The sequence below is a fragment of the Choloepus didactylus genome, chromosome 2 (genome assembly GCF_015220235.1).
Source record: "Choloepus didactylus isolate mChoDid1 chromosome 2, mChoDid1.pri, whole genome shotgun sequence".
NCBI lineage: Eukaryota > Metazoa > Chordata > Mammalia > Pilosa > Megalonychidae > Choloepus > Choloepus didactylus.
Window position 1 is genome coordinate 65,187,133 of NC_051308.1, and position 14,496 is coordinate 65,201,628.

At 36.2% G+C, this 14,496-nt stretch overlaps 1 protein-coding gene across 4 annotated transcripts in view; it reads left to right on the forward strand.

Annotated features, from left to right (window-relative positions):
- Positions 1-2,733, forward strand: part of KCNT2 (potassium sodium-activated channel subfamily T member 2) — a 446,059-nt gene extending 443,326 nt beyond the window's left edge. For all 4 annotated transcript variants that reach the window (XM_037825119.1, XM_037825122.1, XM_037825120.1 and 1 more), the window contains one exon: positions 240-2,733. In XM_037825119.1, coding sequence (XP_037681047.1) covers positions 240-351 — 112 coding nt within the window. In that variant the 3' untranslated portion in view covers positions 352-2,733. The remainder of the gene's footprint in view (positions 1-239) is intronic.
- The last annotated feature ends 11,763 nt before the right edge of the window (positions 2,734-14,496 follow it).

Here is a 14,496-nt window from a genome sequence, read left to right on the forward strand (position 1 = left end):
GAGAAGCCACATCTGAGCAACAAAAGAGGTTCCCTGGAAGTGCATGTTAGGCATAGTTATGGGAAGGCTCAGCCTCCCATTTACAGCCCTAAGTTTCATCAGTGTTATATTTGATGCAGCTTAGATGACCCGAAATCTGAAGAAATTGCAGATTTGAAGTAGTAATCTAAAGTGTCAGTGTAAATTCATTTTGCCTTTATTTATGAGTAAAAACTTACTTGTTTGTTTTCTTTTATTAGATATCTCATCCGACCAGATCCACTGTCATATCTTCCAAACAGTGAACCCAGTCGAAAAAACAGCATCTGCAATGCCCCTGGACAAGAGTCTCGGGAAGAAACTCAGCTTTGATAAAAAGAAAATAAGAGACTTTTTTTTCCCTACAAGGATCTTGCTTGAAGCGATTCTAAATCTTAGAACAAAAGTGTGGCTGGTATGAAAGAAATTGGATTGGAATGTATTTAATCATCATACTAAAAAAAAAAAAAAATCTCTTCTCTTAGAAGTACAGGTTATTTTAAACTTAATGTACTACTTACTGATTCTCCTCTTCCCTTAATATTTGAAAGACAGCAATGACTTGATCTTGAAAAAAAAATTAAAACCCAAAATTTAAATATTATATTTGTTAATTGACAATGATCCAAACTGTATGAAGCCAGTTTTAAAATTATTAAGTTTTTGTGAAAGCAAATTTATCCAATGACATTCAGTGCATCACAATGACAGAGAAGACTGTTGCTCCTCTTAAAAATTAATGTGTCACTATATTCTTTACGTTAACTGTTTCATAAAGTCAAGCTTATCATAAATGTCTAGTCTTATCTACATAGAGATTAACAAATAAACTTGTGTAGTTTACTTTTGGTAGGAATCATAGTTTGCTCTAGAATACACATCTTTACGTCATTTTAATTTTTCTTTGTCTGCCTTTTCGTATGATATATTCATTTTAGAATTTGAGATGTTCTTAGCATGTTTTATTATACTTTAGAAACCAAAACATAAACAAAAGGAAATATTAAGTACCTGAACTTTTTATAACTTTAAGTCTGACATGCATCATGTGCCAAGAAAAATGTTCTAAAAAACAAATATCTGTTTTCTACTAAAAGAATGCCTAGCATAGAGAAGGTACTTAATACAATTTTTTGGCTTAAACTTAGTCCAAGAATTGAAACATTAACTGGATCTGTTTAAATGTGAAGTTATGATTTTCCTTAATATTTTCATATGTCTAGACAATATATTTCATTAGAAATGCACTTTAAAATTTAAAGATGCAAAATTATACATTTGGGGTATACAAACACATTTAAAAACACTAAGCGTCCTCCATTATGAATTAAGTATTGAAATAATCATGCAAAGAGTTATATGGTAAAATTTTTCATTTAATTTTGAAAATTCAGGTATAGGAACTATATTTTAACATTATGAGAAAAAAGCAAGTAGTTCTTGTCCTTTAAATTTAATATGAATCATGCAGAATTTCACAGTTATAAATTGACTCTTGGTGGCATCAATGTTTTTGTCTGTATTGCCTTTTTTCCCACCACAGAAACAGACTGAAAACAGCAAGAGAATCTATATGTAGTTTACCAGGTAGTTAAAGTATTTTAAGGTGTTCCCATGGCAGAGACATTTGTAAATTTAAAGATATTTTATTCTAATTTTGAATTTTTATTCAAAATTAGTTCATATATATATATATAATATATATATATGTAGACATTTTATCCTTCTCATAAAGAGTAGAAGGCTTAAAAATCATGGTTAAAGAAAGCCTCTTGTTCCCTCAATAATAATTCAACAGAAAAATGCAAAATATAAATGTGAAATCAAAGATTATAGCCATTGCATAACTTCACTTAGAGCATATGAAATGCCTATTTGCTGTTTTTTTTAAGTATTCTACATTACTGTACCTTCATTTTAGAATAACAAGAACACAAAAAATTTTCCCTAAAATACAAAGAGCCTATTTTTAATCTAATTTAATCAGAGAAGTAGAAGTTATAGCAGGTTACTTAAAATTGGAAGCATGCCTTAAAAATTAAAGATTGTATGCATATGTATGTGTATATGTTATAAATAAATATGAAATATATTTGATAAACACACATATTCACATATAAATTGTCAAAACTAAAGGCAGACTTGACTAATATATGTAATAGAGAACAAAAATGAATTTAGGGACTTTGTTTCAAACTTTCACGACAGTCAAGTATGATGTTTTCTTAAGTTGATGCTTCTTTACTCCATTACAGTTATTTTTAGGAATAAATGTAAAATTTTACAAATCTATTTCCCACATGATCTCAAGTGCAGTATTTTTGCATTGTGACAGCTGTAAGACTAGAATTTTAAACTAGGACATGATTATATTTCCTATAAACCTCAAAATTTTGTTGGAAAAAAATTGGAAATAATTATTTTTGATTATGAACATTGGTCCAAATTTAATATTTAACATAAGTCATACCAGCTTGCTATATAAGATATATGATATATATGTTAGTTTATTAGTCTTTCTGTTATTTAAAGATGAAAAACATGCTTTTAAGGGTCTTTTAACATATTGTTGCCTTTTTCAGTAATTACCCTTGCACATGAAAATAAAACTGAAGTCAATAATAGATTTTGTAGCCTAATAGAAATTGTTTCTGCTTATTGTCTATGTACCATTTTGCTACCAGTTATGTTTAATTGCTTTAAAATAAAATTATTTCTGATGATGAAAATTCTTGAAGTTCTTTGCCAATACGTTAGCTGTTTTGTTATACTGTTATACTTTAATAATGAAATATAAACTATATTTTAGTAAACTATAAAATTCATTTGTCACTTTATGTCAAACCTGAAATAAATATAAAAATGATCTCATGGGAAAGATAGTTATAAATAACTTGCTGCTGAATTACTTCTTAGATTCTGAGTAGCTATATGGCTGGAAAGGACAGGGAGGGACAAAGAGAGAAGGAAAAATGAACAAAGAACAAAGGGAAAAGTAGAAAAGGAAAGAAAAGAAGAAAAAGAAAAGCAAGGAGGGGAACAAATGTAGGAAGTGCAAATTTTTTTATAAAATAGAGAATAATGTTTCAATACACTAATTTAAAGGCCATAAGAAACTGGTTAGAGAAGAGAAAAATAATTTCAAATGCAAAATAGACTTCTGGTTTCAGGCAAATAAAGTGTACACATTTCTCCCTATTCCTCCTACTCAGTACATTAAAACTGTCAGCATAATATATAAAATAAACATAATACTGGAAAGTGGACAGAAGAAAGACTGATTAGGCAACCTGCACCCAAGAAACGACATGGTGGTGAGTTTTGTGGGTTTTCTTTTTGCCTCCTATGTATCCTGGACTGGATGCTGGGCAACATTAATGGTGCAGGTAAAAAACGATGGAAGAAAAGCTTGCTTTTTTCCCAATGGACTTGCTCCAGCAGCATAGGCAGCCTTCTGCACACGAGGCTTCTGATGCTCCCGCCCGGTGGGAGATTTCTCCAGAGAACAGCTCCTAGAATATATGGTGGTCAGCATACCCAGCGGTTTCCCTCAGCACCCTCGGGTGCTTTTGTAGCCTAGTGTCTCTAGTGGGACACTTCCACATGAACAGCTTTCCCTCGCACCCTACAGGGTGAATTTCCAGCAAGTTCCACCGATGCAGCCTCTCATTCTGTGGGACGACTGCCATCTCCAACAGAGTCTGAATTTCAGCCCTGGGGGAGCTCTTTCTTGGGTACCCTGTCTCAGCCCAAAAGATAATAGTTGTGTTTTATATCTGCTATTCTGCAGTATTTTAAAGTTCTCTTTATTTATTATTAACCAATCTATCATTATTAAAAGGATCTGTTTTAAGTAATTTTTATATATATATATAAACTTTCTTTGTTAAATTACTGTGTAGTTTATCTATCTAGATTGAACCCTGGCTGAACATGATGCAGAAATCAGTAGTTCTTAGTCTGATTAAATCTAGTATAATGGTAATATCAAAGTTCTGAGAGACAAGTAAATCTGTGAGACAGAATTTGGGCAAATTCAACAAATTAAATGCACCTGCTGGGAAACTTTTCAGGCAGACAATGCACTCCCTGTGATGGTTGGGTTCATGTGTCAACTTGGCCAGGTGATGGTACCCGGCTGTCTGGTCAAGCAAGCACTGGCCTAACCATTGCTGCAAGGACATTTGTGGCTGGTTAATAAACCAACAGGCTGGTTTATTAAATCATCAGTCAGTTGGCTGCAGCTGTGACTGATGACTCAACGAAGGGTATGTCTTCCACAATGAGAGAATTCAGTAGGCTGGATTTAATCCAATCAATCAGTTGAAGACTTTTAAGCAAAACAGACAGAGGACCTTCACTTCTTAGGCTGACCAGCAAAGCGTTTCTTGAGGAGTTCGTCGAAGTTGCCGGTTCATTTCCTGAGGAGTTCATTGAACACGTTCATTGAATATCCCAGTTCATTTCCTAAGGAGTTCATCAAACGCCTTCATTGGAGTTGCCAGTTTGCTGACTGCCCTATGGAATTTGGACTCATGCATACCTACAGTTCCATGAGTCACTTTTATAAATCTTATATTCATAGATATCTCTCACTGATTCTGTTTCCCTAGAGAACCTTAACTAATGCACTCACCATATGGAGGATTAGAACATTTTGATTTCATATTGCTCTCCTTTAGTCTTTTTATAGTACTGCTCTCCAGACTGCTTGATATTGGAGGAAGGACAGTTTTAATTAAGGTAGATCAAGCTATGTTTACAGCAAATGATTCTTAAAAACAGTCATTTGGCTTGTAATTATTCAATACAGTTATATTTTATTATGATATTGAAAAAAACTGTTTCAATAGAAACAAAACAATCTGTCTTTCTAAGGCTGAAATTTAGGCTGTCCCCATAGAAATATAGTTCCACATAAAACATCTATTTTTCCTCTTTTTCTACCTACACAAAATATCGGTTTCATTTCATGTTGTATCAGGCTGGATATCTTCGCACTTGCAAATTAAATATAATTCCAAAGCGACACATTCTTAGATTTACAGAATGCCACCCTATGATCTGTATGCTATTCATTTTCATGTAGAATATTGGAAAGCTTGACTGGGTCATCAAAATACAAAGATTTACTTACTTCTCTGAAAACCATCAACTTGCAAAAAAGAGAATTTATGGGTCACTGTTACGACTAAATCTGAGGTAGACTCTGAAATTGAGGTTTATAAAACACTACATGGCCATATAGACACACTAAAGTTACGCATGGCTAAAGTAATAGTTTAGAGTTATAACTACTTTTTTTTACCCATTATTATATTTCAAAGATTACATGAATTTGCATCAAATGTAATGTAATCCAAATTTTGATAAAGACCACAAAATGGAAATGTAACGGAATCCAAATTTTAATAAAGACTCAAAAATAAAGATTCCAAAAGATCTGTGAATATATCATATGATCCCACAAGGCAGCTGGCACTTTGTGATATATATTAGGCAAGGCTGGCTTGGTTATACTGCAGTAATAAACACCATAATCTCAGTGGCTTAAGACAATAAATTCATCATTAACTGGAATAATCTCTAATACAGAAAATGATCTAAATTCTTAGGATAAAATATCTTATACATTAATTTGAATAAGTATACAAATCATGGAGTATTATAAATATAATGCTAATATTTATTACCTTTTCTGGATTTCAAACTTGAAATTTTAAATGTTCTTGGGCCAACTAAGTTCAAAGACTTGATTTTGAAAACAGAATATCTTACAATCACTTTTTAATGAAAATGAAATGATTTTTAATGTTTTGAGTGGAAAGCCTGCTGTAAAATGAGTATGAAAGGACTGGTATTTCCACTGGAAAACATATTAATAAAAATAATTAAGAAGCTGTACTTGATTTATTATCTCTAAAGGAGGAAAGTTCTTTATTTTGAAGTTCTCAAAGTCCTCCAAGTTAGCATAAGCAATCTTCACTGCTTGGTTTATTAAAATTAGGATTTATCCTTGTACTAGGAAACAAGTTGCAATTTAATTGGAAGCAAAAGAAGAGTAATCAATTACCTCCAAGTCACTGTTACAAACACATAAGCCTAAATTAGCAGTGAAACAATGGTTCTTTGATCACTTTGGAATGTAAACATTTCAGGGCACATACTTTTTAAATATGTTTATGGAAAACATTTCTACCTGTTTACCAATCTGGTAGTAACATTTATTATATAATGCTAAAAGTTTAAATCACTTAATAAAATTATTTTATGCTATCATTTTTTTCTTTAATTTTGCCAAAATATTGATATCTACGCACTGTAAATAACAAATGATTAAAAGTGTACTATTAACAATCTGCAAGAGCAAAGGTTAGTATTTCAAATGAGTTTCTATAATATTTGTAAAGTTTTTCTTAAACAGCCCTTGCTAAAGATATTGACAAAATCTGCCCTGCTTTATAATTACTTGGACTTTCAGAGCAATTTTTCAGTATTAAAAGAATCAAATTTCCCTGACATCTTTCAATATTCTATAATACTTTCCTTTTGTTTACTTCTTTGTATAAAACAGCCACCAAAGCAATTACCGAATTCATATAACCTTGAAGTTACTTGGTGGAGTAATTTAACATGTTTTTATATTATAGATGGAAGACAATTTTCATCTGAGTCTGAAATCAATTGTTTCTTTGTAACTCTTCCAATATCATCACAAAATAAACTATAAGATACAGATGATGATCAAGGGTAGGTAATTTGTTTTGTGTGTACAATATTGACTACTTCTCTACACATATCCGTGCCGTAATTGCCACACCTTGCATCCTGCAGTGGTGCACTGGACTTACTTTTACAAAGGCAGCTATTAACCCTGGAGCATTCGGGAGCTAAATGGTGGGGCATTTTGGTCATTTGGGAAGAAGGTCACCCAGGATCAACTCCGTGATCTTGTGACATCGTAGGGATGATGCCCTGTGAGCCACCAAAGATGAAGTAGTGTCTGTGTCTGTTTCTTACCAACCTGATGCCGAGTTTTGCTTAAAGTCATAGATGACTCTGACAGAAGGGAGTAGGTGTCAAGATTCTCCTTGGAGCCAGGACTCATTCCACCTGGCTTCAACAGAGGCTCTGAGGAGCATGAAGACACTGTCCATGGTTCCTGGATGATGAAATCTGGAAATGCTTTCTGTAAGAGAAAATTGCTGTAGATCCGGACACTCCACAGATACTGTGTGGCAACTGACCTGCAGTATGTGGTCAAAAACTAAAAAATTATTGGCATGAGGCCCTTAAAGCTCAAAAGTAGGTCTCTGTTGAAAATTATTAAATATTTATTCAGTTGACAATGCCCATCATTGTTTATCACAGTAGTAGAATTGCCATCTGTTCCCAGTATATAAACACAATGCTATTTTTTTCATATTAGCAGGTAAAAGAGATCCTCAAATGTCCAAAGAACAAAACTGAAGCCCAACTTTGATTTTTCTTTTCCTCTTCACTGCTCCTTCAACACATCAATTAATTTCTGGGTCTGATCATTTTTACCTCTCAAATGTCTCTCAAATCCAACATTCTTGCCACTGCCTTTGTAGACCAGAGCACTCAGGCTACTAGTGCTGAGGAGCACGACTACTCTAATAAATCTCCCTCTTGCATTCCTTTATCCAAAGTGTGGTCAGACAGAGTCTTCAAAAATTTAAGTTGATTTCTAGTTAAAATTGTCCAAAATCATCATTACTTTTAGAATAATGAGTGGTATAATCAGACCTGTGCTTTTACAAAAGTCTTTGATCTCATCTCTTGGTCACTGTTTTCCACTTATGTTGCACTGTTTTCAGTGATTCAAATATGCCATGTTCTTTTTCACTAATGACTATACCTAAGTTAATTCTTCTTCCTAGAATTATTTTTCGCTGCCTTTGGCTACCTAATCCCTACTCATTCCATCTTTTCATTCAGTTGTGCAAAGATATTAATTGAGAGCCATCCTTGAAATAAATCATGAAAGGTATTTCCTAAAGAAAGGTCTCACAATATCTCATATAATAATTAATAATAAAAGATAAATAGCCTTCTGTAGATGCTCCTTTAATATCCTGTACTTCTTCTCTGCCCCTTGCCCCCACTGTACTTATATAATTATTAACAGTAGTATGATTAAGTATTTGTTAATAAGGAGGAAACAGAATTTTAAAAGCTGGTCAAAGAATCCATCTCAGGAATAGAATGCCCTTGTTGTTTAGGAATACACTATTAGCCATGTTTGGCTAAAAGAGAAGCATCTCTGGAAATAGCCTGAATAGACTGGGGCTAGGCAAATGATCTCCAAATTTGCCTGCATAAGAATATAAGACTTGGAAAGAAGAAAGAGGATTAAAATCTAGTGAGCAGAATGTTGAGAGAAAGAAGGTATAAGCAACATATGTTCAGGTGTGAGAATTAGATTAAGTTTAGCTTTCACACAGGGTGGGGGCAGCTCAGGGGAATGGCAGAGGGTCAAGAAACCAAGCTATAATTGGTGGCCGGTCCTCCTGTTTATCCGCCCACTGTTCTTGCAAGGTGGAGACTGGTGGGGGGGGGCAAGTAAAAGTTCCTTAAACAGCTTCATAAGTTATTACCAAACTAGCTCAGAGGGCTCTGCAGCTCAAGAACAAAGGAAAGAGGGGTGAAGACTTGTTTCAAATGTTCCAAGTTTGCACAGGAGACTTTTTTTTCAAATGTTTCCAATTTGGGTGGGCTGCATGTTTCAAATTTGGGCGGGCTAATTAGGCTTGTTGAATAGAATGTAACCTCTGGAGTATCCAGCCACTGGAGAAACAAGGGAGGGACTGGCGGTTAGGTGTAGGGAATAAATACTGCTGGGTCTATTGTTCTGTGTGCCAACCCCCCACATTTTGGTTGGGGCGCCCGTTCTTGCAAGATTGTGAATAAATTCTTTTCTTCTCCACAATCGGGTGAATGTTTATTCCTTTTTAGGAATAGTGCTTGTTTCTCACACAGGGAATGACATATGTCAGTGAACTGTGGAGAAGCTTCAGCCAGAGAAATTATCAGTGCCGGGAGTACTAAAATGATTTTATGAAAAGAATGAGAATGACTAATATTTGCTTTAGTATTCTACTGTTGGTTTTACTTCATGTACCTGTTCCTTCCTTCATCAACCCAAATCCACAGTAAATTCTCTTACTTAAAGAACCTTGTCTAACTGATATTTGGTGTATAAAGGTGTCTGCATGTTGTTTAGTAATAAAATGACCAGTGGCTTAAGGCAAAACTGAAAGTGATGAAGATTCATAAAAGAACAGCTACCAAGTGAATGACTCAGCATCAACTTGAGACAATTTGATTTTCTTCTAATTAAGGTAATTCCAGAAGGGGAAATAAGGAAGCTGGGATGTAAGCTGCATCTGTTCAACTTTTGTTTTCCTTGGGAGACACTGCATTTCACAAAGTCAGGGACCATGACTGGGCCCAAGCCCTGGATTATTAACCTTTGATAATTATTTGTTGACTAACAAACAGGAATTGCTTTATAAAATCTAGATACCATGGAATGCTTCATGATTCAGAAATAATGCCCTGGTAAAATAACGTGTCCTGTGGGCCCACATATTATTTGAGTAATGCAAGTTTCTAACTTTTTATGTTTATGTATGGATAGCTGTCCATCAGTCAGAGAAAAGAAATGCATGGCAGGGTAGGAATTGGGGACAAAAGTTAAGAATACTATTTTACTTACTTCAAAAGTTCTGTCTATTCAAATTCACAAACTACAGTTTAGAGAACAAAAGAAAAATCAGTCCACTGATGCTGATATCATTTCATAGAGAGGGAAATGATTGAATTCAAAATCTATGTCCTCAGTCCTAAAATAAAAGAAATTAGTAATGTGGCATGGGTATGATAAAGTGGACAAGAGCAGATGATGCAAATCTCACTGATTTTACGTATTTCATTCCCTTGCTCTCCTTCTATCTTAACTCCTGTGTCTATTACTGTTTTTTGAATATATGTATAGCTGACTAGAGCAAAGAAAAAGCTTAAAAAGCAGATTTCAGAAAGTTCAGGAACTTCCTTTTATGATGCAAAAGATGGCATAAAAAAGTCCCAATTTTTTCCACCTTGTGCCACTATTTTCTGGGTTCAAATCCCCAGGCCTAAAAACCTGAGTAGGCTTCTGCTCAATACAGTGCAACTGAACACCCTCCTCTCTCTAGCACACATTTTGCGTATTTGTGTGTGTGGCTGTTCAATATCTTCCCTTCCAGTTAAAGAGCAATTATTCATTGTAGAATTAATGGGATGCAATTGCCTGCCTCCACTATGGAAATTGAAAGTAGAAGTTCCTCATTTTCCCAATTCCTGTGATCTAGGCTTACTGCCACACCAGATTTCAATGAGGAGCTGATAAAGTGAAAATGAAGGAGTGGTTAGAACTGATTTTTAGTGCCTTACAAAAGCAACAGTGTTGCCCCTTGGTGGTGGCCAACAGAACAATGTCTAGCAACTGTTGTAGTGCGAGTCATAGTATCCTGGCTAGATTCTTTTTCCTATCAAGCTTTGAGACTCATTGATTATTGCCTGTTTTTCAAACCTACCCTTTTACCTTCCTTTGGTAATATAAGCCCATCTGCTAAAGAAAACCCATCTTTTGTTTAAGAGAAATACATTTATCAGTTTTAAACAAATGCGGTAGACTATTTGCCAAAAGAGCCATAGTAATTCTTCTAACTGTATTCACATCATTGGGGATCCCCTGCTTTCTTCACTCTAGGCTTGGCCCTGGAATTTGCTATGGACAATGAGATAACAGCAAGAGGACCAGAGCAAAGACTTGAAAAGGGCTTTTCTTTTGGGAATTATCCTTCTCTTTAGGTCTCTGAGATAACCATATGAATGAACCTGGGTGATCTACTGAAGGATATGAAGCCACATGAAGAGAAGATAAATGGTTCCAGCTGAGACAACCCCCACCCCCTGATCAAACAGCCTGCCACAGATGTAGTGAAGCTATCCTAGGCCACCTGATGCCAGACAATCTGCCAAGTGACCACAGAATTTAGCCAGGATAGCCCAGGCAAGAAAAACCACCAGCTAATTCACAGAATCATTAGAAATAATAAATGTTTATTGCTTTAGGATGCTACATTTTGGGGTGATTTGTTACACAGGAAAAGCTAACTAATACACCAATAATTGTCTCTGATTTTGTGAGCTCTTCAAAGGGAGAGAAAACAGTCTTTTCTGGTTTCTTCATCAAACACCAAATCCAGGATCTCAGGGTAATGTCCTTTCTTTCTCTAGTTCTTCTGTTGGATGTTAAAACCTCTAAACTAGAAGTGTCTAGAGACAACAGAAAGGGAAACAATTCTCTCTCCCTTCAGACCCATATCCTTGTTTCACAGAAGTATATGCTGGCTATAGTAGAAATAAAATCATATATCTGTTACTGGTTCCCATTATACATTTCATTCTTCAAGATAGTACCCAAAATTCAAAATATATTATTGCCATTCTGAGCCTATATGTGAATATTCACCATCCTCTCCATAGTTCTCTAAACACAGTGCTTCTGGGTCACAAGGTACATGGTGATACCAGTTAATATTAAAAGCATTGGCCTATCATCCTATCTCTTTTGTTAGGAAGTAAGTTTCTTGGTCAGATGTAATGTTATTAGAGTATTTCATGGTAGTGACAGCAAGGGAAACAAATATAAAACCAGAATAACTGTACTTCAACTAGAAAGTCAGAAACTGGGAAGTAAAAAATGAATGGGTTCAGGGTTCCATATGTTGACAATGAGGTAGGCTCTGGGTGGAAATTCCATTTGCCACCTGATCTCCAGTGTAATAGCAGTGACATTCCTCAAATCGACTGGACCTCTCATTGAAAGGACTCTGTTGATTCTATAATCTTCATCAAGTGTGAGGGTTGAGTAAGGGTTAGAGACTCCCTCAAGGTTAAATGATGCAGGTTGTACACATCAAGTAAAACTTCAGTGGGTTTTCTATCAGTTTCATTCCTAGGAATCCAGGATTAATTTAACTACTGTTACTGAAATTTTGTTGGATATCTAATGAGGCCTTTGAAATTAACCATGGCACCCTTATTTGAGGGAGTTAAGTACTGAGACCTGGTCCTGTCACCCTGGGCATCCTTCCATCCCTGCCAATACCACTGAAATTGTGGCCTTTCTCAAACCACGTTCCAGACATACAGAAAACAATAATGAAGACCTAGTAAAAATTTAGGTGTTAAAAGCTTTGTTTGGTAAAGGGATTTGTAACTTTAGCCCAGTTCTCATCTTTTTTGCAAGCTCGTTAGATACAGTTGTTAATGAAAGGAATAAGATCAAAGCTTCAGATTACCAACTCAAGCACAGTGGGAAGGACATGAAAATTTCTATGTGTGCCCTGAAAGAAAGTTATTTCTTGTAGCCACAGACTTGAGATTTCTTGAAAACAGATCCAGAGACTCATTGTGTGAGTGACTGAATTACAACATAAATTGAATTCCCAAACTTGTAGGATGCATGTTGTTAGAGTGCATAGATTGAGAAGGAATGGGATGCTGAAAATTGGAATAGGGGCATATGGGTTGATGAGGATGGTGGGGACATTGAAACCCTAGATTCTGCTCTGCAACAGGTCCAGGCTGCCATGTAAACTGCTCTGCCACTTGGGCCATTATAATCCATCATATCTTCATGTTTTCTTCTATTCAGAAAGGTCTATTCTCACACCTCTCCCTCAGACCTCTTTGTCACCAATTCTCCAATCATGTTCCTTCCAAATCTCTGACCATTCAGCCAACCCATTGGCCATAGCCTATGTACAAATTCACCTCCAGCCATTTTTCTTTCAAAGTAAAACAAACAACCAGGTACACTGCTTGAAATTATGCCCACTGGGAGGATTCCCCTTTACCAGTGTTCTTCAGGGATGTCCCAGAAAGGGGATTTAGGGCTCCTGCTGTCTACTTTTGAGTGGTAGCTATATATTGTGCCAAAGCATACATAAACAAGGCCCATGTTTTCTCTTCTTCAGTCAACTGATCATAGGTAAATCCCAAAGAGGCCATAGGTGTGGGGTGGGAAAGAGAAGGTGCTGGAATTTTCAGTGGCAAATATACTGTTTGGTGTCTTTGGCAGGCCCCTATAGGAGAATCACAGTGCATACCTTTAAAATTTTGGAACAAAGTCATGCCATCCTCTGCAGTTATCTATTCTCCTATTGAAAAACAGCTTTTCGGCTGCTACTGGGCTTCAGTAGAGACCAAACACTTAACCATGGGCTACCAAGTTACCATGATGCCTGAGTAGCCATCAAAAACTGGGTGTTATCTGACCCACCAAACTATAAAGTAGGGTATGCACAGCAGCACTCCATCATCAAATGGAAGTGGTATATACAAGTTAGGGCTCAAGTGAGCCCTGAAGGCAAAAGTAAATTACATGAGGAAGTGGCCCAAATGCCCATGGCCCCATAATTGCCACATTATCCCCTCCTTCCCAGTTCACAGCTATGGCCATTTGAGGAGTTTCCTAAGATCAGTTGGCTGAGGAAGAGAATACTTCCATCATGGAAGGGGCAGAAATTTGTTATTACTAGAACAGGCATATATTCTAGATACAAATTTGCCTTCCCTGCATGCAATGCTTCTGCCAAAACTATCACTCTTGGACTAACTGGATCCTGTATCCACTATCATGATATTCTACACAGCATTGCTTCTGATCAAGGAGCCCCTTTCACAGGAAATGAGGAGTGGGAATGGGCACATGTTCATGTAATTCATTGGTCTTACCATGTTCCCCATCATCCTGAAGCAGATGGATTGATAGAATAGTGGAATGGCCCTTTGAAGACTCAATTATGGTACCAACTAGGTGACAATGTTTTGCAGACCTGGAGTAATATTCTCCAGAGACAGTATGTGCTCTAAATTAGCATCCACTTTATGGTGCTATGTCTCCCATAACCAGGATTCATGGACCCAATAATCAAAGGGTGGAAATGGGAGTGGCACCATTCACTATTACCCCTAGTGATCCACTAGAAAAATTTTGCTGCCTGTCCCCATGACTTTAAGCTCTGCGAGTCCACTGGTCTTATTCCCAAAAGGAAGAGTGCTTCCACCAAGAGACACAACAATGATTCCATTGAACTGGAAGTTTAGACTGCCACCCTGCCACTCTGGGCTCCTCATGCCTCTGATAAGGTGATTGAAATAGTACTGCTACAAAACAATAGAGGTAAATAAGAATTTGCCTGGTCTACAGGAAATCCCTTAGGGCATCTCTTAGTACTACCATGCCCACTGATTAAAGCCAATGGAAAACTGCAACAACCCAATCCAAGCAAGACTACTAATGACCCAGACCTTTCAGGAATGAAGATTGGTGTCACCCCACCGGGCAAAGAACCAAGGCAAGCTGAGGTACTCACTGAGGGTATAGGGAATATGGAAAAA